Here is a 20031-nt window from a genome sequence, read left to right on the forward strand (position 1 = left end):
CCAGCCCCCCCCCCGTGTCTCTGTACCAAGCCCCGTTCCCCCCATCCTCCTGCCCCCCCCCCAGGCTGTGCCCCCATTCCACCCCCAGGGAGGAGGCGGCGCAGGGCTGAACCCCACCTGGGGGCTGCGCTCCCAGCCCCAGGAGGGGACCGGTGCTGTGATGGGGTCACAGCTCGGGCTCTGGCAGCCCGTGGACGTTTTGGTGCGAGTGGCTCCCCGCGGGGCTGAGCGCAGGACCTGCAGCGCTGCCAACAGGGGCAGCCCCCCCCGGCACCACACCCCCTCGGGGCTGACGGGGCTGTCCCAGGAGGGCGCCAGCACCAGCGCCGCGCTGCCGAGGGGCAGCAGCCGCCCCCGTGGCGAGCTCCCGTTACCTCCCGCTGCGGGCCGGGGCTCAGGGCTTGCCCCGCTTCGCCTGGCTCTCGGTGCCCGCGCTGGTGGAGGCTGCCCGCTTGTTGCGGTGGTGCGGGAAGGTGGGCATGAGCTCCGGCTCGCAGGCTGGGGGGGCAGAGAGGTGGGTCAGCGGGGCCCGAGCTCCGCAGTCCTTGGTTGGTGGGGGATTTACTTACGGAGGGGCTTCTCCTTGAAGTAGGAGCTCTCCAGGCAGTCTTTCGCCGTCGCCCTGCGGGTACAAGGGCACGCGGCAAGCTCTGCTCCCGGCCCGAACGCGCTGCTGCCTCCCCTCGCCCTCACAGGTGGCCGGCTCTCCTGGTCCCCAAACCTGCCCACGCTCTTCCCCGGTCTCGTTTCCACCCCAGCACCCGCCCACGGGGCTGAGCTGCCCCCAGCCCGAGGGAAGGTCCCCACCACGCGGGCACAGCGACACCAGCAGCCCCGAGCCCTGCCCACGCACTTGGCTCTTACCGCTTCTTGGGATCGTACATGAAGAGGAAGTTGAGCAGACGCAGCCCGGCCTCCGAGAGCCAGGGGAACTTGTGCTTGAGGTTGTTGTAAGGCTGCTTCCGCAGGGTGTACTGACTCACCAGGGGCAGCTTGGAGAAACCCTGAGGGCAGGGGTGCGGAGCGTCAGGCGCAGGCAGGGAGGGCGGGCAGGGAGGGCAGCGCCCGCGGAACAGCCCTCACCGGCCAGATGTTTTCGTTGGGCGTCCCCAGGAGCTGCACGATGAGGTCGATCTGGTGGATCTCGGAGGTGCCCGGCAGCAGCGGCTTGTGAGCCAGCAGCTCGGCGAGGATGCAGCCCACGGCCCTGCGGCGCAGGAGCCAGCGGTGGCAGGAGAAGCCCCGCCATCCCCACGTGTGCCTGCAGTCCTGCCTCCCGTGAACCCCCCCGGCACCGCCCAGCCAGCCTCGGCCCCCGCTGTCCTTCCTCCCCGCCCTTACCACATATCAATGCTGGTGGTCTGCGTCGTCATCCCCAGCAGCAGCTCGGGCGCTCGGTACCTGCGCAGGGAAGGGGCAGGTCTGCAGGAAGCCCCCCCGCTGCCCCCTGCAGGGCTCGCCCCGTGTCACCCCGAGGCAGCACAGCTCGGGGCCCCGCACCCGGCACTCACCACAGCGTGACGACTTTGGGGGTCATGGGCTTCGGCGGCATCCCGTACGTACGTGCCAGGCCGAAATCCGCTGCAAGAGAGGGGCAGGCCCGAGGTGAGGGGGGAGGCGAGCTCCGCGCTCCGGCTGCTCGTGGAGCAGAGGGAGAGCTGCAGGCACATCCGCAGCAGGAACCGCCGGGGGAACCACAGGGGCTCACCAATCTTCACGCAGCCTTTGTCAGTCATGAGCAGGTTGGACACCTTCAGATCCCTGCCAGGAACACCGAGGGGCCGGTCAGCGCCGCCCTGCACACGCGGCTCCTCCCACGCCTGCCCTTCCCCAGGGAGCCTGGGGAGACGCCGAGCCCCCGAGCTGGCTGGTCACTGAGAGAAGCGCATCTCGCCGTGCCCGCCCTGCCACGGCTCCCACGCTGCCCGTCAGTGTTTGCCCCACGCCCCCACCCAGTTTCTCCACACGGCGCTCCCTGCTCCCGCGGCAGGGGCACAGGAGCTGAGGAACGGCCCCGCAGTTCGAGGGCTCTGCAGGCTGCCTCCCAGCGGTCCCCCCTCCCCACCATGCCTCTCCCCCGGCTCCCACCTGTGGATGATGTACTTCTCGTGCAGGTACTGCAGGCCCCTGAGCACTTGCAAGATGATGCACTTCACCTGGAGGCAGAGGCCAGCGGCGTCACCCACTGTGTGAGCAGCACCAGGCGGACCGCAGGGGTTGCAAGGCACAGGGAACCCACGCTGGTGGCCAGGGTGTTTTGGCTGGAGTCGCAGCCTCCTCTCACGGGTGGCATCCCTGAGAGCCTGACCCAACCTTTACCTGAGCCTCAGAAAAAGGTGTCTGCATGTTCTCCAGAAGGCTGGCGAGGTCCTGCTCACAGTAGCCCATTACCAGGAAAATACTGGAGGAGATGGGAGAGAGGCAGGTAAGGCACGGCGTGTGCTGGAGCACCAGGAAGGCATCGCCTCTGAAGAGCAGGGAGGGCAGGAGATGACAGGAGGACAGAGGGGGCACTCTCACCTCTCGAGGTGGTTCCCCACGACCACCTCCTTCAGCTCCACGATGTTGGGGTGGTGGAGCTCCAGGAGCAGGGTGATCTCCCGCAGGCTGCTGACGGGCATTCCTGGGGACAGTGAGAGCCGCACTGCATGAGCGCCTCAAGCAGGGGCCACGGGCACTGCTGTCTGCATGGGGAGCCACCCTTGCCACGGCTCCCCTGGTCCTCTATTACCTTCTTTCTCATTGTCCATCCGCACCTTCTTCAGTGCCACGGTCTCATCTGTTACAGTGTCCCGGGCACGGTCTGGAAGAGCAGCCAGGCGCTCAGCACCAGGAGGCAAACCCTGGCTTTATTCCCAATTATCGGTGGGGCACTGGCACCACTGAGCCCCTACCCAGCCTGTCCCGCTGCCCCCCGGCCCAGCACGCTCCGCTCCCAGGGCAGGTGCCCGTCCTTCCACCCAGGAACCAGCCCCATCCCGGGCCGGGAGGGCAGCCAGCCAGCCCCGCACTCACACACTATGCCGTAGGTGCCCTCCCCGATGCGATTCAGCTTCTCGAACTCCTTCACGCTCCGGCACCTCCCCAGCTGCAACCAAAGCGGCGGTCACGGGCGGGAGCTGCCCGTGGGGCGGCCTCCCACGAGCGGAGGGAGGCACTGCCCGACGGCAGCCTGGCGCCAAGCCCCGGCCCTGCCCCCACCGGGCGGGCGGCGGAGCTGCCCCGGCCCCTTCCGCTGCAGGGACGGCCCCGGCCTGCACCCGGTGCCCCCCGGCCCCCCCCTCAGGGCCCGGGTCCCCCCCCTCAGGGCCCGGGGCCTCACCTCACCTCACGGCCCGGCGCCCCCCGAGTCCCCACCTCAGGACCCTGCAGCCCCGTCCCCTCACCCTCTCTGCCGCCGGCACCTCGAAGAAGCCGTCCGCCCACAGCCGCGGGAAGCGCAGCGGCTCCAGCTCCCCCTCAGCGCTGCCGCCCTCCGCCATGGCCGCCCGCCGCCCGCCCCACGCATGCGCCCTCCCGCCCGCCGCCCGCCCCACGCATGCGCAGTGCCGCTCGGCACCGCCTCACGCGTGCGCAGTGCCGCTCGGCGCCGCCTCACGCATGCGCAGTGCCGCCCAGCCGCGCAGCCCCCGCCCTCCCCGCGCGGGGCCCTAGCAACGGTTGCTATGCGCGGCCCGGCCCGGCCCGGCGGAGGCTCCGGGCCCTGCCCGCCGTGAGGCCCCCGCCGTGCCCGGGCCCGGCCCGCAGCGCTCGCACCCGGCGCGGTCTGAGCCCAGCACTGGCGTTTACTGAGACCCGGGGCCGTGGGGAGCCCCGGTCACAGCTCCCGGGGAGCCCCCGGGCCGTGCTCCCGGTGCCGGTCAGCCGCCCCCGCGGCGTGCTCCGTCACCACCGTCAGGACCGCGTCCTCCGAGGGCGCCGTGACGATGATTTCTGGGGCGGGAGCGGGGCTCTTCTCGTCGTCTAAAAGGACCGGGGGGAAGCCGTGCGTGAGGGGTCACTGTGAGGAGCCTCACGGCGCCCAGCGGCACCGGCGGGAGCACCGGGACCGCCCCGCTCTGCGTGGGGCCCGCCGGGAGGTCCGGCCGCCTCCGAGCTTCGGGGGCACGCACCCACCGGGCAGTGGGTCCGGAAATAAAATTTCCCTCTTGGGAAAAGCTGTTTCCCTCTTGGGAGTCAAACGGGGTCGAGATGGTGACGGGCGACCCCGGCGGGCGGCAGCTCCCTGTGCACCGGGGGGTGTCCGTGTCCGTGTCCGTGTCCGTGTCCCCGTCACTGTCCCCGTTACCGTCCCTGTCCAGGGCGCACGGTCCCGCCGAGCCCCCGTTACCCTTCCCAAGCAGGGCCCTGCCGAGCGCCTGCCCCATGGCTGCCGTCGGGGCCCCGGGGCCTTTCTGACGGCCGGGCCACCGGCACGGCACCGGGCCCCGCGGCACCGGGCTCGCCTCGCCCCGGTCCCGGTCCAGCCCTGGCCCGGCCCGGCCCGGTCACCGCGCTGCCCCCAGCCCCGGGGCCGGTCCCCCCGCAGAGCCCCGGTGCAGCCCCCCCCCACCTCCGTGCCCCGCCCCACCGGGGGCCGCCCCCACCGGGAGGCGGCGCGCGCAGCCCGGAAGCGGCGGCGGCGGCACCCGGAAGCGGCGGCGGGGCAGGATGGACGGTAAGGACCGGGGGGGGGTAAGGGGGGAGGCCCCGCCGCACCGGGCCCGGCCCTGTCGTGGCCCCGGGGGGCTCCCGGTGCGGCGGGGCGCTGAGGCCGCTGTCTCCCCGCAGACACGCTCTTCCAGCTGAAGGTGAGCGCGGCGCCGACCCCGCCGGCAGCCCCGGGACGTGCCCGCCGCCCAGGGGCCGGTAACGGCGTTCGTGCTGCGGGGGGGGGCAGTCCGGGCTGTTTTGGGGTCCCTTGGGGGGGGGGACAGGGACCTCTTGCCCCCCCTCCTCTTGCCCCCCCTCCTCTTGCCCCCCCTCCTCTTGCCCCCCCTCCTCTTGCCCCCCCTCCTCTTGCCCCCCCTCCTCTTGCCCCCCCCTTTTGCCCCCCCCTTTTGCCCCCCTTCTTTTAACCCATCCTTTTTTACCCCCTGTATTTACTTCTCCATTTACTCCCGTTTTTACCCCCTGTTTTTCCCCCCCCTTTTATACCCCCCTTTTCTTAACCCCCCCTTTTATACCCCCTGTTTTTACCCCCCCTTTTATACCCCCTGTTTTTACCCCCCCTTTTATACCCCCTGTTTTTACCCCCCCTTTTATACCCCCTGTTTTTACCCCCCCCTTTTATAACCCCTTTTTTTTAACCCCCCCTTTTTTAACCCCTTTTTTTAACCTCCTCTTTTTAACCCCCATTTATACCCCCCTTTTTTAACTCCCCCCCCCTTTTTACCCCCCCCCCCCCCCCCGTGGCCCTGTGGGTCCCTCTCTAACCCGGGGAGCTGCTCAGCACCCCAGGGTGCTGCCCCCCCTGCGAGCAGCCCTCCCTGTGGAGGTGGGGGCGCTTCCTAGGCCCCCGGGTTGCTGCCGCCGCCTTCCCCGCTGTGTCCCGGCGCTAACCCCCGCTTCCTTTCCAGTTCACGGCCAAGCAGCTGGAGAAGCTCGCTAAAAAGGCTGAGAAGGACTCCAAGGCGGAGCAAGCTAAGGTCAAAAAGGTGGGTGGCAGCTTGCCACAGAGCCACGGGTGCCGGCAGCCCTGCCTCCTCCTGTGCCCTGCCAGCTGCGTGCCATCGAGGGACGGGGAAAGCTCTCCGGGCTTTGCTGTGCACCGGCAGTCGCAGAACATTGGCCTCAGAAGGCTTTAGGAATGTTTTTTATTTCTCTGGGAGCATGCTGGGGCACAGGCTCCCCAGGGAAGCGGTCACAGCACCGAGCTGACGGAGCCTGAGAAACGTGTGGGCGTCAGCGTGCATCGGGTCCGATCGCTGGGGGGTCCCGTGCGGGGCCGCGAGTTGGACTCGGTGACCCTGGTGGGTCCCTTCCAGCACAGGGGGTTCTGTGATCGTAAGTCCCATGCTGAGATGTCGGCTCTGCTGGGCGTGTGTGGTGCCTCCCTGTGACGCCGAGAAGGATTTAATTCCGTTCCCAGGGCGTGCTCCGTGTTTGTAGGGGTCGCAGCGAAGCTGCTTCCTGCTGGAGGCCTGTCAGGCAGAAATGGATCGTGCTGGTTCGTAAACGTGGAGTGGAGTCTTGGGGCAAGCAGCTGCCCTTTGCTTTTCCAGGCCCTTCAGCAGAAGAACGTGGAATGTGCTCGCGTCTACGCGGAGAATGCCATTCGCAAGAAGAACGAGGGGCTGAACTGGCTCCGCATGGCTTCCCGAGTGGATGCCGTGGCCTCCAAGGTGCAGACAGCCGTGACGATGAAAGGGGTAAGGGCCTCTGTTCTCGAGCGTGGGGCGTTGAGGGTGGTCTGCGCCCTGGTGTGGCACCCCTGGCCGCGCTCTGCCCAGGGCTCTGTGCCAGGGATTCGCTCTCAGCAGCGATGACTTTGCTTTTGGGCAGCACCCACAAAGCAATCTCCTCCTCTTGCAGGTGACCAAAAACATGGCTCAGGTGACTAAGGCTCTGGACAAGGCTCTGAGCTCCATGGACCTGCAGAAAGTGTCTGCTGTGATGGATAAATTCGAGCAGCAGGTTCAGAATTTGGATGTTCATACGTCGGTAAGTGGAGGAGGCCTCGGGGGGTGCGGGAGGACGGGCACTGTCCTGTGTGTCTGGCACATGAGAGAGGCTGGGCAGGCCACGGCCCTGCTGCGCAGCAGGGGAGGGTTTTGCCACGCAAAGAGGCAAAGTGGCAGGGGAGGAGAGGGAGGAGGGAGGCTGCTGTCCCAGCCAGGGGCTTTGCAGATGGGGCTGTGGAGGATTGGGCCTTGCAACCCCTTGCCGTGGCCTTGTTGTCAGGCTTGAGGCCATGGGGACCGTTCTGGCGCAGGGGCAGCGGTGGTATGGGGTCTGTGGTGTGATTTTCGAGGGGAAGAAGTCGTGCTGGACCGAGCAACTTTCCCTGTGGGGCAGGCTGACGGGCTGTCTCTGTTTCAGGTCATGGAGGACTCCATGAGCTCCGCCACCACCCTGACCACGCCGCAGGAGCAGGTGGACAGCCTCATCGTGCAGATCGCCGAGGAGAACGGCTTGGAGATCATGGATCAGCTCAGCCAGCTCCCCGAGGGCGCTTCGGCGGTGGGCGAGAGCTCGGTGCGCTCCCAGGAGGACCAGCTGTCACGGAGGTTGGTTCTCTGCCGGGTCCTTCGCCTCGCGCTGAGGCAGTCTGAATTCTTCACGGGGGTCTCCCATCAGCATGAAAGGCATGAATTAGCACGTCGTGGTTGGCCGAGTGGGTGCTGAGCTCCTCTGTAAAGCTCAGGCGAGCCAGAGCCCTGCAGCGTGTGCCAGGCATTCCCTGCTGGGTACCTGGCCAGGCCCGGGAAGGGCGCAGGCAGGTAAGGTGGCCGCTCGGGGCCGGCTGCTGGCACCTGGCAGCAAGCTGTCCTCGATCCGGCACCGAGCCGGCTGCCCCTGCTCCGTGCTCGCCCTCACGCAGCTGCAGCCAGCTCCGGGAACAGGCTGTCTCGCTGGAACTGCCCCAGGAGGAGCCGATCGGCTTCCTCTCCCCGCTCCCACCCCACGCAGCTGCTGCCGGGGTCCCTCAGCGCGACGGCACCGAGGTGGCAGCGGCCCCGTGCTGCCCTGGGGGAGGCACCAAGCGGCTGCAGCCACGGGGTACCCACGAGAGGAGCTGGGAGCCCCATTTCTGCAGCAAAATAGCTGCGCTGACGACAGACGCTGTGCGTTTCCTGCAGGCTGTCAGGGCTGCCTGCTCCGGGGCAGGATTTCTTGCCTCTCCGCCGCTGGAGGGAGGCAGAGTCGTGCCCTGGATGTGCTGCCTCCTAAGTCCTCCTGCCTGGCGGCCGTTCCTGGCTGCTCTCATGCCGCTTCCCTCTTGTTCTCTCCCTTCCAGGTTGGCTGCCTTGCGGAATTAAGGTCTCCCGCCTCCCCTGCAGACTGCTGCCACACTGGTTGTATGGTGTGTGGGGACGGAGGGACCCAGGACTCCTTCCCCCCTGCCCGTTATGTCCTTGCTCTGACCTGCTGGCCGGGCAGGGCCGGCCCCTCCTGCAGCAGCACGTCCCCAGCCCTGCCCGCCTCCCCGCAGACATCTTTTGGGGTGCGACGGTGACCGGAGCAGGCAGAGATCCCGGCAGGGGGGGATGGAGCAAGGGCAGCCCTTCTCTGGGCTTGACGGATGCTTCGCTGGTTCTGATTTTAGGGTGATTTTTAGGGTGTTCTTCATTTGAGGCTCGCTGTCGGTTTCTCGCGGCGCCTCCTGATGCAACGTGCCGCTCCTGATTTAACACTAAACGAATCCTTCTGGGGGTGGGTTGTGGCGTCTCCTGGGGTGCTGGCTGCCTGCCTCCTCCGTGCGTAGCACGCTTGCTACCTGCTGTAGGGCCTCCCAGCTGTGGGCAGCACCCGGCGGGGGCCCGCAGCAAGCAGCTGTGCCCTCGGTGTTGCAGCAGGAGGGATGCGGGCTCGCTCCCCGCGGGGCAGTGGTGTTTCTGTGGGGTTTGTGCCTTGCAGGAAGGTACGTGGGTACGCCGCCGCACCTCTCGCCTAGCAGCGACCTTCCCCAGCCCCTGCTGCCCGGTTCGTAGCCATACCTGCTGGCCCTGCTTGCAGACCTCGCCTCGCCGACTCGCCTGGCCCTGGCAGGCTGACCCTCCCCACGTCTCTACCACGAAGTGGCCTTTGAAACGCTCGTCCTGCCCCGCCAATCCGCCCGTGCCCCCTCCCAGCGCTGCAGGCAGTGAGTTACCGGGGCCGTGACCCTGTGGGGCCGGTCCGTGCCTGGCACCGCAGCCTCGTCCTGGCCGCATGGGCGTACCGGGGTGGGTGCCAAACCCTCCTGGGCACGCATCTGCCTGTCCCCTGGGTCCCCCCCTGCTGCCGTTTCCTCCCCGCTGTCCCCACCTTGCCACATCTCCGTGCCCGGGGGGCTGGTGGTGGGCTGGGGGGGAGGCGCGGCAGTCGGTGCTCCCAGCGCCCCTTCTCCCCCGTGACTCCCCGAGGTACCGGGTGGGTGGGAAGCTTGCGGGAAGGAAACGAGGCTTCCTTTGGCTCTCAGGAGGAGGAATTTCAGCCCTCTCGCTGCAGGCCGTGAGTGAGGACCCTGTGGCCGCCCAGCCCCGCAGCGCTGGAGCTGCCCCGGTGCGCCCGCAGCGCGGAGCCGTGCGGCATGCGGCGGCTGCTGCTACCGCGGGCAGCTCCCGTCCATCAGTTTTGGTGGGAATTCTCGGTCACACGCGGCCGCTGCGTGGGGCTGGGCTGAGAGTGGGGCCTCGGCGCCTGTCTGCGGGGCAGGGGAAGCGCGGGGACGGGCGGCAGCCCCCGCACACCTCCGGTGCTGGCGCCCGGCCCGGCTCAGGCCACGGACACAGGGCAGGACACGCTCCAGGCCGGGGCCACCTCCTCAGTGCTTGTAACAGAAACACTTCGTGCTGTTTGGATTATTATTTTTCTTCTGAGTTCAGTGGCCTTGGCTGCATGTGTCTAGCTGAGAGAGCCTTCCGCCCTCGTGTGCCGGGGCAGGGACGTGGGGGGCTGACAACAGGGCAGCGGGAGGGGGCTTTGGGCTGCAAAGCCGCTTGTGCACGGCGCCTGCACCACGGAGCAGGGCTGCCACCAGCACCTGGCCCTGCATCGGCACCGGGCTGGGGGCTGGGACATGCCCCCCGGCCCATGGAAACACTCCCTCTTCCCCTGTGATGTTTCTGTCTTGATTCCTGTTGGGTTTTTGTTGTTGTGTTTTGTTTTTTTTTTAAGCTTGTCTCCGTTGCCTTTTTCTTCTCCAACACACTGTTGATTACCTTCTGCTATTTTAAATAAAAACTGCCTGAACAGCCGTCGTGGTGTGCACAAGGGGCTCGGGCACGAAGAGGGGAGCCGGGCTGTGAACCCCACCGCAGCTGGGGACAGAACTGGGGGTCCCGTGGGGCTCAGGTAGGGAGGAGGGAGAGGCCGGTCCTGGTCCTGCAGCCTCCCTGCCTCCTGTTTTGGGAGAAGGGGAGCCCCCACCTGCTGTCCCCATGGGACGGGGGGGTCACAGCCTGTGGGGGCGGCCGAGGGGAAGGCCCCTGACGTGTTTGGGACACCCTGCGTGCCACATACCTACGCCTCCCCGCAGGGACCAGTTCCCTTCCTGTGGCTGAGCCGGGGGAACTGGGACGAGCAGGAGCTGCCACAGCCCTGCTGTGGCCGCCACCAGCTCCCGGGGGGCCGAGGCAGCCGCCTCCCTCCCCGGTTCTTTTCCCAGCGTTGTTCTGGGGCCGCCTGGCTCCCTGCGCTCTTCCCCACGCCTCTCCCAGGACCTTGTGGGGGGAAGCTTGGGCTTGCCAAGGGGGAGATGCCCACGCAGGAGCTCTGCCCTTTCCCATCCCGAGCACCCACCGACGGCGGCTGCGACCCGGGGGGCTGGGGGCTCATCCCCTCCCCTGCGCCTGGCAGACAGGCTCTGCACCGCAGCCAAGCCGCGAATGCCACAGGAAGGTGGCTCTGCTTCGCGAGCTTGTTTTTCCCGGTGCCCAAAGCCGCCTCCGCTCTGAAGACAGGCTGTTCCCAAATGTGAGAGGAAATTGCTAAGAAGATGATTGAGTAACCAATTAATTCGCTAATGATTAATGGAAGCATCCTGCGGAGGCAGCCCCGCCGCCACCTGGCCGGGTGTTGCGGCGATGTCTCACTCCCGGTGCGGTGGCAGCCTGGAGCCCGGCCGCTGCCCCGGGGTGGGCACCCACCAGCTGCCTCCGCCACGCCGGGGGGACCGGTGCTGCGCTGGGGTGCCATCGGGGTGCCGGGGTGGCCGGTGACACGCCGTGGTGGCTCGTCACCGCAGCGGGGCAGGTGCCGGCCCCACCACGCAGCCCTGGGGGCTCGGGGGCGACGCGCGCAGCCAGCGGGACGCCAGGCACGGCTTCATCTTGCTCGGGGTAAGGTGCGGCAGGATCCGGCCATGCCGGGGGCGCCCAGCACCCACGAGCAGGATGCTAGGAGAGCAGGGTGCTGAGCAGGGGCAGCGCCAGGAGCAGGGCTGCCGGCAGGAGCGGGGCTGGGCCGGCCCCGCTGGTGTCGCTGTAGCCGTAGCTCGTCCTGCACGCCCCTGCCAGCTCCTTGAAGGCGATGGGCTCCTCGTGGGGCGCCGTGCCCTGCAGGGACATCTTCACCTGCGGGGGAACGGGGCGGGTTCCCGCGGTGAGGGGTGGTCCCCGCGTGCCGCACCGCCCCGCGGCACCTTCACGGTGCTGCCCTGCGTGTCCCTGTGCCGCCCTGTGTCCCCAGACGTCCCCGAGCACCCCGGTGCCCCACTTATCCGTGTGTCCCCGTGTCCCCGTGCCCTGTGCGTCCCCGTGCCCCCCGCTCCCCACTCACCTCCTCCACCTTCCTGAACACACGGAGCAGGTTGTCCGCCAGCGCCGCTTTCACCTCCTGCTCCGTCCAGTTCCTGCGCAGCAGCTCCGCCACCAGCGCCGGGTAGGTGGAGACGTCCTCCAGGCCCGTGGGGACCCTGTGGCACCCCCGCGGCTCAGAGCCCAGCCCGGCAGCACCCCGTGTCCCCCCCCAGCCCCCCAGGCAGGGCACTGGGGGTGCCCCAGGGCCGATCCCGATCTCACCCTTTGGGCCACCCCGTCCCAGTCCCTGCGCGCCGCCGCCCGCGTTACCCCGTGACGCCGTCGTAGTCCCCGCCGAAGCCGACGGACTGGAAGCCTGCCACCTTCTTCACGTGGTCCATGTGGTCTGAGGGTGTGGGGGGGGGGGGGTTTGAGCGGGCAGGGGGACACTGCACCCCCCTCGTACCCTCCCATCCCTGCCCGCTGCCTCACCCGCGACGTTGCTCAGGTTGGCCTTGTCACTGCACGTCACGTACTGGTTGTAGAAGTTGACCATCACCAGCCCCTCCTTGGAGGCCTGGGGGAGAGGTGGTCCTGAGCCCCGTGGCAGCCCTGCTGGACCCCCCCCCCCCCCCCCGCCCTTGTGCCCCTGCCAGCAGCCGTGCCATCGCTCACCACCATCCTCAGCACGTCGTCCGGCACGTTGCGGCGGTGCGGGCAGAGGCTGTAGGCGGACGAGTGGCTGAAGATGACGGGGGCTTTGGAGATGTTCAGCACCATCTTCATGGTATCCACTGAGACGTGGGCCAGGTCCACCATCATGCCCAGGCGGTTCATCTCCTCCACCACGGTCTGCAGGGACGGGGACGGGGATGGGGACGGGGTGAGGGCTGCGGCAGCCCCACGGGGGGGACACCGTGCACCGTGGGCTGGCTGACCCCAGGCCACGTCCCCCCCCCCCCCCCCCCTCTACTCTGGGGCACTGCACCCAGCTCCATCCCCGCTCACCTTCCCGAAGGACGAGAGGCCGTGGTGCACGGGCGACTCCTCCGCGGTGTCCACCAGCCAGTTGTCAGCCCTGCGGGGCCGGCAGAGCATCAGAGCAGCCCCCCCAGCCTCCTCCCCATCCCTGCCACCCCCCCGGCCCCTCCGATGCCCCGCACCAGGGCGTGTTGCAGCTGTGGGTGAGGGTCATGTAGCGGACGCCCAGGTGGTAGAAGGTGCGCAGGACGCCCAGGCTGCTGTCGATGGAGTGGCCGCCCTCCACGCCGATGAGGCTGGCCACCTTCTTGTTCCGGAAAGCCTCCTCGATGCCTGCGGGAGGGCGGCGGGCGCTCAGCCGGGGACGGGCACCGGCAGCCCCTTGCCCCCCGCCGGCGGCCCCGCGCCCGCTCACCGGTGCTGTTGACGACGCAGGCGAAGGTCTCGGGGTAGAGCTCGCACATGCGGTGCACCACGTCGATCTGCTCCAGCGTGCGCTTCACTGCATCCTTGTTCTGCGTCTCGCAGGGCACGTACGCCGACCAGAACTGCGCGGGGAGGCAGGGGGTGAGCGCCCCGACCCCATTCTGGGGCCGCCCCGGTGCCCGCGCCCCGCTCGCCGTCCCACCTGGCCGCCCACGTGCCCGGTGTTCAGCTTGGGGATGTTGGTGTGCGTGCCGGTCAGCTGCGTGAGGTTGGCCTCCGGCAGCCCCAGCTGGTTGTTGAACCTTTTGAGGAGCTGCCAGGGCAGGTCGTTGTGCCTGGGCCGGGGAGAGAGCGGAGTGAGGGGCTGTCTGTCCGTCTGTCCAGCCAGCCAGATGGCTGCCCCGCTACCTGCCCGGGACCCCTGGCTGCCTGCCCACCTACCCACCCACCCACCCACCCACCCACCCATCCCTCCCTCCCATCCATCCATCCATCCCTCCATCCCTCCCTCCCTCCCTCTCTCTCTCTATCCATAACCCCTCCCTCCATCCCTCCCTTCCTTTGCCCCTCCCTCTCTCCTTCCCTCTGCCTGTCCCTCCCTCTGTCCATCTGTCCGTCCTTCCCTCCGCCTGTCCCTCCTTCCCTCCATCCATCTGTCTGTCCCTCCCTCCTCCTGTCCCTCCTCCCCTCCTCCCACCCATCTGTGCCCCCTGGGACGAGCCACCCAAGCCGCTCAGGCCAGGAGCAGGGGCGGTCACCCCGCTGGGACCCCTCGGCGCAGCCCCCCGCACCCATCCCCACGCAGCCCTCGCCCACCGCCGGGCTCCCTCCTGCACCCGGGGGAGGCAGCCCAGCATCCCCACCGAAGGACATTGCTGTCACCGTGCTGGGGATGTCACCACTGTGGGGATGTCACCACCGTGGGGATGTCACCGCCATGGGCATGTCACCGCCGTGGGGATGTCACCACCACGTGGCGTCACGTACCTGTGGCGTCATGTACCCAGCGGCTTTTCTGGGGAAGTTCTCGGGGCAGACGCACGAGCCAGCTCCCACCTCTTCCCTCCCGCATTGTGGCCCCGCCACATCCTCCCACTCCTCTGTCCCCGCTCCCTCTGCCGGGGCTGCTCCGGGCGAGGTGGTGGCCACACACCCCACGGAGCCGTGGGGATGCCACCGAGGACCCGACCCCACCACCGGGAACAGCGTCCGGGGCGTCCTGGCAGGGGACCGGGAATGTCCCTTGGGACACGGCTCTGCAGGACTTCCCCCGGGGGCAGCCTGGCCCCGTTTCCCAGCACCGGCCCCATTCCTGGCCTGGCTGCGTGGTGTCCGGGGATCCCCCGTGGTTGTGCAGCCCCGGGTGCACCGTGCGGGGATCCCCCGGCGAGGCCAGCCCCGCGTGTCCCCGGGGTGCACAGCACGGGCATCCCCCCGGCAGGGCCGCGGGGCTTTCTGCGCCTGGGAGTTTCGCAGGAACTGGGACCCGTGCGCCGTGGGGCTGGGCAACCTTTGGAGCCGCCGCGGGGCCGCGCTCACCCGTCGATGACCGGCGTGGTCGCCATGATGCGCTTGGCCTCCTCCAGGTGCTGCTGCGCCGAGCAGGGCAGGAGCAGGCACAGCACCAGCACGCTCCAGCGCAGCATCCTATCCTCGCCCCGTGTGGGTATGGGCGCCGCCGGCTGCTCTGGGATGAGACCGGTGTCCTGCCACCACCGTGGGAGTCTGCTGAGTGCTCGCAGCTGCCCGGCCTCGCCGATCTTCCCCTCCCATGGTAAATCAATAACCAGGAGCCCCGACCATAAATCCACCCTTGCACCCTGTGCCCGGCTCTGGCAGTGCCTGGGCACCGCGACGGCCTCCCCCAGCACGGCGCGGGTGGCACGGGGACGCGCCGGGGCCTCTCGACATAGCTGTGGTTACGCTCCCGGCCCCTGTAACGCAGCGCAGATTTTTCTGCTGGAAAAGCGCCGGTCCCACCCGCGCCTCGGCCTCCCCACTGCCGGCACCCCCAGCCCCACGCTGGCACCCCAGCCCCGTGCCCCATGTCCCTGGGGGGGGGTCTCGGCAGGGCCCGCTGCCCCTGTCCCCCTGTCCCCAGCTCACCGCTGTCCCCGGGACGCTCGGGTGGCTGCTCCCAGTAGCGGCTGTGCAATACGTTTTCCGGCTTGTGTGTCTGCGCGCGGGGCTGGAACGGGCTCCGGCCACCCCAGAGCCAGCCCCCGCCTTGGTGCTGGGCGGTGGCCGAGCTCCAGCGCGCCCCGCAGCTCCGTGCCCAGGCTGCCCCACGCCGAGGGCTGGGGGGGCAGCGGTGGGGCAGCACGGCCACCGGTGCTGCTGCTGCTGCGGGGGGAAACTGAGGCACTGTCCTGCCCGCGCCCCATCACCCACCGTGGGGTGTATCCTGCCGGTGGCCGCGGGCAAGGAGCGGCACCGAGGGGCTGCGGGAGCGGCGAGGAGCCACGTGGAGCAAATCCAGCCCCAGCTCCTCATCCTGGGGTGGCTGGGCAGGGACACCCCCACTGCGGCACAGCGAGCCCGGATGTGGGGCGCCGAGGCCTGCATCGTATGGGGCACGGTGTGGGGCTGGCACCCCACGGCACGTGGATCACCGTCTGGGCCACCGCAGCCAGGAGGGCCCTGAGCACCCCCGGCCCTGCTGGGGGGCTCGCAGCCCCTCCAAACTCACCCCACATCCCCAGTGGGTCTGGCCGCGTGTCCCCCCTGGCATGGCCCCAACCTGGGGATGGCCCCACGGCCCCCAGCCCCGCAGCAGCTTTCCCCCGCGCCGGCCCCCGCCACCGCCCCCGGCCCCTTGCCAGGAATGCGCCGGGGGGGCCCAGCCCCACGCCCTGCGCCCGCCGGCTCTGGCTTCCTCTTCTGCAGCTATTTAAGGGCCGTCCCCGGCACGTCCCGCGCGGCCGGGCCATGGAGCGGCTGGAGGTGACGGAGACCTTCGCTGGCATCGCCCTGCCCGGGCACCTCCACACCAAGGAGTCCCTGCAGTTCGCCACCACCTTCCCCTTCCGTGACACCGACGTGGTCATCGTCACCTACCCCAAGTCAGGTGAGCGGCGGCAGGCGGGAAGGCGTCAGGGAGGGGGACAGGGATGGGGTACGGGGATGGCCATGGGGACCCCCGGGCGGAGGGACCGGGGCGGGGGGGGGGGAGCTCTGCCGTGCGGCCCCCGCTCGCCAGCAGGCCCTGGTGCTGCCGACGTGGCTGGGATGTGGCCGGGCCCTCGGCCAGCCCTGGAGGGCACCGCGCCCCCGCCCTGCACAGCCACTGCCTCCCCCCCATCCCCCCGGCACAGCCCCATGGCAGGGGGCTCAGCCCCACTGCTTTGTGGGGTGGAGGCAGCCACCCCACACCCACCCCTGCTGTGTCCCCAGCCCCGTCCCCATTCCCGACCCCAAACCCATCCCCATCCCCGGGGGGGTTACGACTGCCGGGGCTCAGTGGGGCAGTGGTCCCACGCCGCTGCTGCCGCTCTGCGCCACCTCGCTCCGCGCCGTGCCATGCCGGGCCATGTTGTGCTGCGCTGCGCCGAGCCGTGCTATGGCCATTACGTGGCATACATCGCCGTGCTGTGCCGCACCACGCCGTGCTGTGCTGTGACAAGTCAGGCCATGGGGTGCTGTGCCACACTGTGCTGTGCCATGCCACGATGTGCCGTGCTGTGCCGTGCTGTGCCACGCTGTGCCACACTGTGCCGCGCTGTGCCACACTGTGCCGTGCTGTGCCACACTGTGCCATGCTGTGCTGCGCTGTGCCACGCTGTGCCACGCTGTGCCGTGCTGTGCCACACTGTGCCACGCTGTGCCGTGCTGTGCCACACTGTGCCGTGCTGTGCCGCGCTGTGCCACGCTGTGCTGTGCTGTGCCACGCTGTGCCATGCTGTGCCACACTGTGCCATGCTGTGCTGCGCTGTGCCATGCTGTGCCACGCTGTGCCGTGCTGTGCCACACTGTGCCACACTGTGCCATGCTGTGCCGTGCTGTGCCGTGCTGTGTCACACTGTGCCGCGCTGTGCCACGCTGTGCCGTGCTGTGCCACACTGTGCCACACTGTGCCACGCTGTGCCACACTGTGCCGTGCTGTGCCGCGCTGTGTCACACTGTGCCGCGCTGTGCCACGCTGTGCCGTGCTGTGCCACACTGTGCCACACTGTGTCACACTGTGCCGCGCTGTGCCACGCTGTGCCGTGCTGTGCCACACTGTGTCACACTGTGCCGCGCTGTGCCACACTGTGCCGTGCTGTGCCGCGCTGTGCCACGCTGTGCCACGCTGTGCCGTGCTGTGCCACACTGTGCCGTGCTGTGCCGTGCTGTGCCGCACTGTGCCACGCTGTGCCACACTGTGCCGCGCTGTGCCACGCTGTGCCATGTCATGCTGTATCAAGCCACACAATGCCATCCCATGCCATGCCATGCCGCGGTGTGTGTGGCAGTGCCCGTGAGGGGTGGCAGTGCCCTGATGCCCCCTTCCCCAGGCACCACTTGGATGCAGGAGATCCTGACGCTGCTGTACAGCCGCGGGGACGCGCTGCCGGCCAAGACCATCCCCAACTGGGAGCGGGCGCCCTGGCTGGAGCAGATCCACTTCAGAGGTGCGCTGCGGGACACAGCCGCGCACCGCCTCATCACCAGCCACCTGCCCGCCCGTGTCCTGGCCCCCCTGCTGCAGCGGAGCAAGGCCAAGGTGAGGGGAGCCGGGCGGGCGGGGGGTCCCCGTGCTGCTGGGGCTTCCCCCAGCTGGGGCAGCTGCCAGGGACTTTCTGAGGGTGCAGCGGAGCAGCGGGGACAGAGCCTGGAAACTCCCTCGCTGCCGCAGCGCTGAGAGCGGTGTCCCCCCACCAGGTGATCTATGTGGCCAGGAACCCCAAGGACGTCGTTGTCTCCTTCTACTACTTCCACCGCCTGGCCAAATTCCTGCCTGACCCCGTCTCCTTCGATGCCTTCCTCCAGCAGTTCCTCGAGGGCACTGGTAAGGGCTGGGGGAGCCCAGGTGTGTGAGCGGGGGGCACACCGGGGGCCGGCCACGGGCTCGCATCACCCCCAGGCTCCCCGCAGTGCACTACGGCTCCTGGTTCGACCACGTCAAGGGCTGGCTGGGCCAGCGGCAGCTCCTGGACATCTTCTACGTCACCTATGAGGAGCTACACCAGGTGAGCCCTGCGTCCCCGTGTCCCCCAGCCCTGTGTCCCCCAGCCCCTTGTCCCAGCCCCACCGGCTGACCCCCTGTGCCGCAGGACCTGCGGGGCACGGCGCAGCGGCTCAGCACCTTCCTGGGCTGCCCGCTGGGGCCGGAGACGCTGGAGGCCCTGGAGCAGCACTGCAGCTTCGCCGCCATGCGGGACAACGCGATGGCCAACTACACCCTCATCCCCCGCGAGATCATGGACCACAGCCAGGGACGCTTCATGCGCAAAGGTGAGGGGACGGGGGGGGGTGGCGGGCACGTCGGTGCCGGCATCGTCCCATGCCCCGGTCCCACCGGTCCCTTCCCATCCCGCAGGCGTGGTGGGGGACTGGCGCGACCACTTCTCCCCACTGCAAAACGCCCTCTTCAACCGCGTCTACCAGGAGGAGATGCGTGACGTTGACCTCAGCGTCCACTGGTCCATGGTGTGAGGGCTGGGGGCCCTGACCCCGTAACTTATAGACCCTTGGGGCCGGAGGTGGCGACGGGAAGCAGCTGCTCCGTGCCCCGTCCAGGGGATGTTTCCGTCCACACACCACCAGTGTCCCCAGGGCCATCCTGTCCTTCGGTGGCCCTGACCCCCTCCATCCTCCGGCGCAGCAGGGAGCAGAGCCCTACTCAGGAAAAAATAAATATTTATTGCAATTCCCATGCCAGCAGAGCTTTCCCAGGGGTGTGGGCCAGGCAGCGCCGTTCTGGTGGCGCCGGGTGCCGGGAAGTGCGAGGCGTTATCAGGGACACATCGGGGCAGGAACCCATCCCCAGGGACGTTATCTTGGGCGTGGGTGACGGTCGGGGGGGGACATGGTAGGCTGCCAGGTGTCTTCTTCAGCAGCACCCAGGGTCCCAGCCCCACGGTGCCCCTCTCTGCCCCGGTGCACGCCCGTGCCCCTCCTGAAGCCCTGGGCTGGCCGTGGTGCCCCGAGCAGCCGCTGGCACCCACTGCCTCATCCCCTCGTGGGGTGTTTGCCCCGAGGGCTCATGCCCCCCACCAGTGTGCCCACAGGCCCTGCCTCATCCTGATGCATTCCAGGCAATTGCCTTATAAAAAGCCCATAAAATGCAGGAAAAGTGAATAATTAACCCCGTGAACTAAACATCCCCTGCTCGCTCAGCATGGCGAAGCGCTCCGGGGAGGTGCGAGGGCCAGCAGGGCACCCACTGCCCACATTGCCTTGCTGGGGGCTCAGCTGAGCGGGGACAGGCAGTGGGACCCCCCCCCCCCCCGGGGACACCGGCACCCCCAGCCCGAGGGGACCCCTGCGCCCCTGCATGTGCAGGGCAATGCTGGAGGGGGTCCGGGCACCCCCTGCCTGCGCCGAGGGCTGAATGCAGCGGCAGCCTCATCAGGCGCTGGGTTTCCATGGTGACGTCCATTATCCTGCTTTATAGGGGGATGAATCAGGCGCTATAAATACGCGACTGATCGGGGCGCTGCGGGCACCGCGCTCTGCCCGCAGCTGGCAGCCCCGCGCCCAGCGTGTGCCAGAGAGGGGCACGGGCAGCTCTGTGCAGGCACGGCCGCGTGGATGGGGTCAGGCTGGGAGCCCTGTGCCAGCACCCTGACAGGGTGACAGCAGTGTCCCTGGGGGGGGGGGGACGTGGGGAGCAGGATCTGGGGCAGCCCCTGCCCCATGACAGCCGCCCCAGGCCACAGCTGCAGCCCTGTGGTGGCCTCTGGGTGTGTCCCCCCCCCCCAGCAGATGTCACCTCCCCATTAGCATCTGCAGGCGGCAGGACGGTGGCACACGGCACATGGCGAACGGCACGGTGCATGGCACATGGTAAAAGGCACACGGCACATGGCGCACGGTGCACGGCACATGTCGGACGGCACATGGCACACAGCACGTGGCACGCGGTGTCACATAGCACACGGCGTGAGGCAGCTGGCACACGCAGAACAGCACGTGGGGCTCTGCACAGCCAGCCACGCAGAGCTGTGCAGCACACGGCAGGCGGCACGCAGCACAGAGTGCACGGCACACAGGACACGGCACATGGCACATGCCATGCAGCGCATAACATGGAGCGCATGGCACAGCACGCAGCACAAGG

General features: G+C 68.8%; 4 protein-coding genes across 6 annotated transcripts; 2 read left to right on the forward strand and 2 right to left on the reverse strand.

The window, feature by feature from the left end:
- Positions 1–17: 17 nt before the first annotated feature.
- CDK10 (cyclin dependent kinase 10) lies at positions 18–3542 on the reverse strand. The gene is made up of 13 exons (XM_048075181.2): positions 3387–3542; positions 3016–3088; positions 2732–2803; positions 2521–2623; positions 2320–2401; positions 2089–2156; positions 1709–1761; positions 1512–1581; positions 1342–1401; positions 1084–1207; positions 865–1004; positions 570–622; positions 18–498 (listed from the first exon to the last, which is right to left on the reverse strand). The coding sequence occupies exons 1-13, from the start codon at positions 3480–3482 to the stop codon at positions 395–397; spliced, it is 1098 nt and encodes a 365-aa protein (XP_047931138.1). The 5' UTR covers positions 3483–3542; the 3' UTR covers positions 18–394.
- Positions 3543–4539: 997 nt separating this feature from the next.
- CHMP1A (charged multivesicular body protein 1A) lies at positions 4540–9881 on the forward strand. The gene is made up of 7 exons (XM_067004313.1): positions 4540–4657; positions 4771–4790; positions 5559–5636; positions 6204–6350; positions 6514–6642; positions 7021–7208; positions 7940–9881. Exons 1-7 carry the CDS (start codon positions 4651–4653, stop codon positions 7959–7961), a joined length of 591 nt encoding a protein of 196 aa, XP_066860414.1. The 5' UTR covers positions 4540–4650; the 3' UTR covers positions 7962–9881.
- A 741-nt stretch (positions 9882–10622) lies between these two features.
- On the reverse strand, positions 10623–15472 carry DPEP1 (dipeptidase 1). 3 transcript variants are annotated; one of them, XM_067004311.1, is made up of 11 exons: positions 14877–15472; positions 14310–14452; positions 12973–13105; positions 12760–12892; positions 12527–12677; positions 12372–12441; positions 12039–12215; positions 11856–11940; positions 11694–11769; positions 11404–11539; positions 10623–11198 (listed from the first exon to the last, which is right to left on the reverse strand). In XM_067004311.1, exons 1-11 carry the CDS (start codon positions 15333–15335, stop codon positions 11022–11024), a joined length of 1740 nt encoding a protein of 579 aa, XP_066860412.1. In that variant the 5' UTR covers positions 15336–15472; the 3' UTR covers positions 10623–11021. The 3 variants fall into 3 exon arrangements, with proteins under 3 accessions (XP_066860412.1, XP_066860411.1, XP_066860413.1); XM_067004310.1 differs by having other exon boundaries at positions 14310–14476; XM_067004312.1 differs by having other exon boundaries at positions 14310–14457; positions 14877–15454.
- A 124-nt stretch (positions 15473–15596) lies between these two features.
- LOC106046522 (sulfotransferase 2B1-like) lies at positions 15597–18622 on the forward strand. The gene is made up of 6 exons (XM_048075061.2): positions 15597–15837; positions 17264–17472; positions 17631–17757; positions 17844–17938; positions 18023–18203; positions 18289–18622. Exons 1-6 carry the CDS (start codon positions 15699–15701, stop codon positions 18402–18404), a joined length of 867 nt encoding a protein of 288 aa, XP_047931018.1. The 5' UTR covers positions 15597–15698; the 3' UTR covers positions 18405–18622.
- Positions 18623–20031: the final 1409 nt, after the last annotated feature.

This window comes from Anser cygnoides, chromosome 12 (assembly GCF_040182565.1).
Source record: "Anser cygnoides isolate HZ-2024a breed goose chromosome 12, Taihu_goose_T2T_genome, whole genome shotgun sequence".
Taxonomy (NCBI): Eukaryota; Metazoa; Chordata; class Aves; order Anseriformes; family Anatidae; genus Anser; species Anser cygnoides.

Excerpts from the sequence above, each read along its gene's own strand:
- CDK10 (XM_048075181.2), bottom strand. The coding sequence starts at position 3,482 with ATGGCGGAGGGCGGCAGCGCTGAGGGGGAGCTGGAGCCGCTGCGCTTC. Across the intron at positions 1,208-1,341 it reads ACCACCAGCATTGATATGTG|GGCCGTGGGCTGCATCCTCG; the intron begins GTAAGGGCGGGG and ends CCTGCGCCGCAG. Across the intron at positions 1,005-1,083 it reads CCAACGAAAACATCTGGCCG|GGTTTCTCCAAGCTGCCCCT; the intron begins GTGAGGGCTGTT and ends CCCTGCCCTCAG.
- CHMP1A (XM_067004313.1), top strand. Across the intron at positions 5,637-6,203 it reads AGCAAGCTAAGGTCAAAAAG|GCCCTTCAGCAGAAGAACGT; the intron begins GTGGGTGGCAGC and ends TTGCTTTTCCAG. Across the intron at positions 6,643-7,020 it reads ATTTGGATGTTCATACGTCG|GTCATGGAGGACTCCATGAG; the intron begins GTAAGTGGAGGA and ends TCTCTGTTTCAG.
- DPEP1 (XM_067004310.1), bottom strand. The coding sequence starts at position 15,335 with ATGCAGGCCTCGGCGCCCCACATCCGGGCTCGCTGTGCCGCAGTGGGG. Across the intron at positions 13,106-14,309 it reads ACCACGCCGGTCATCGACGG|GCACAACGACCTGCCCTGGC; the intron begins GTGAGCGCGGCC and ends TCCCCGGCCCAG. Across the intron at positions 11,199-11,403 it reads TGTTCAGGAAGGTGGAGGAG|GTGAAGATGTCCCTGCAGGG; the intron begins GTGAGTGGGGAG and ends GTTCCCCCGCAG.
- LOC106046522 (XM_048075061.2), top strand. The coding sequence starts at position 15,699 with ATGGAGCGGCTGGAGGTGACGGAGACCTTCGCTGGCATCGCCCTGCCC. Across the intron at positions 17,939-18,022 it reads CCTATGAGGAGCTACACCAG|GACCTGCGGGGCACGGCGCA; the intron begins GTGAGCCCTGCG and ends CCTGTGCCGCAG. Across the intron at positions 18,204-18,288 it reads GGGACGCTTCATGCGCAAAG|GCGTGGTGGGGGACTGGCGC; the intron begins GTGAGGGGACGG and ends CCCATCCCGCAG.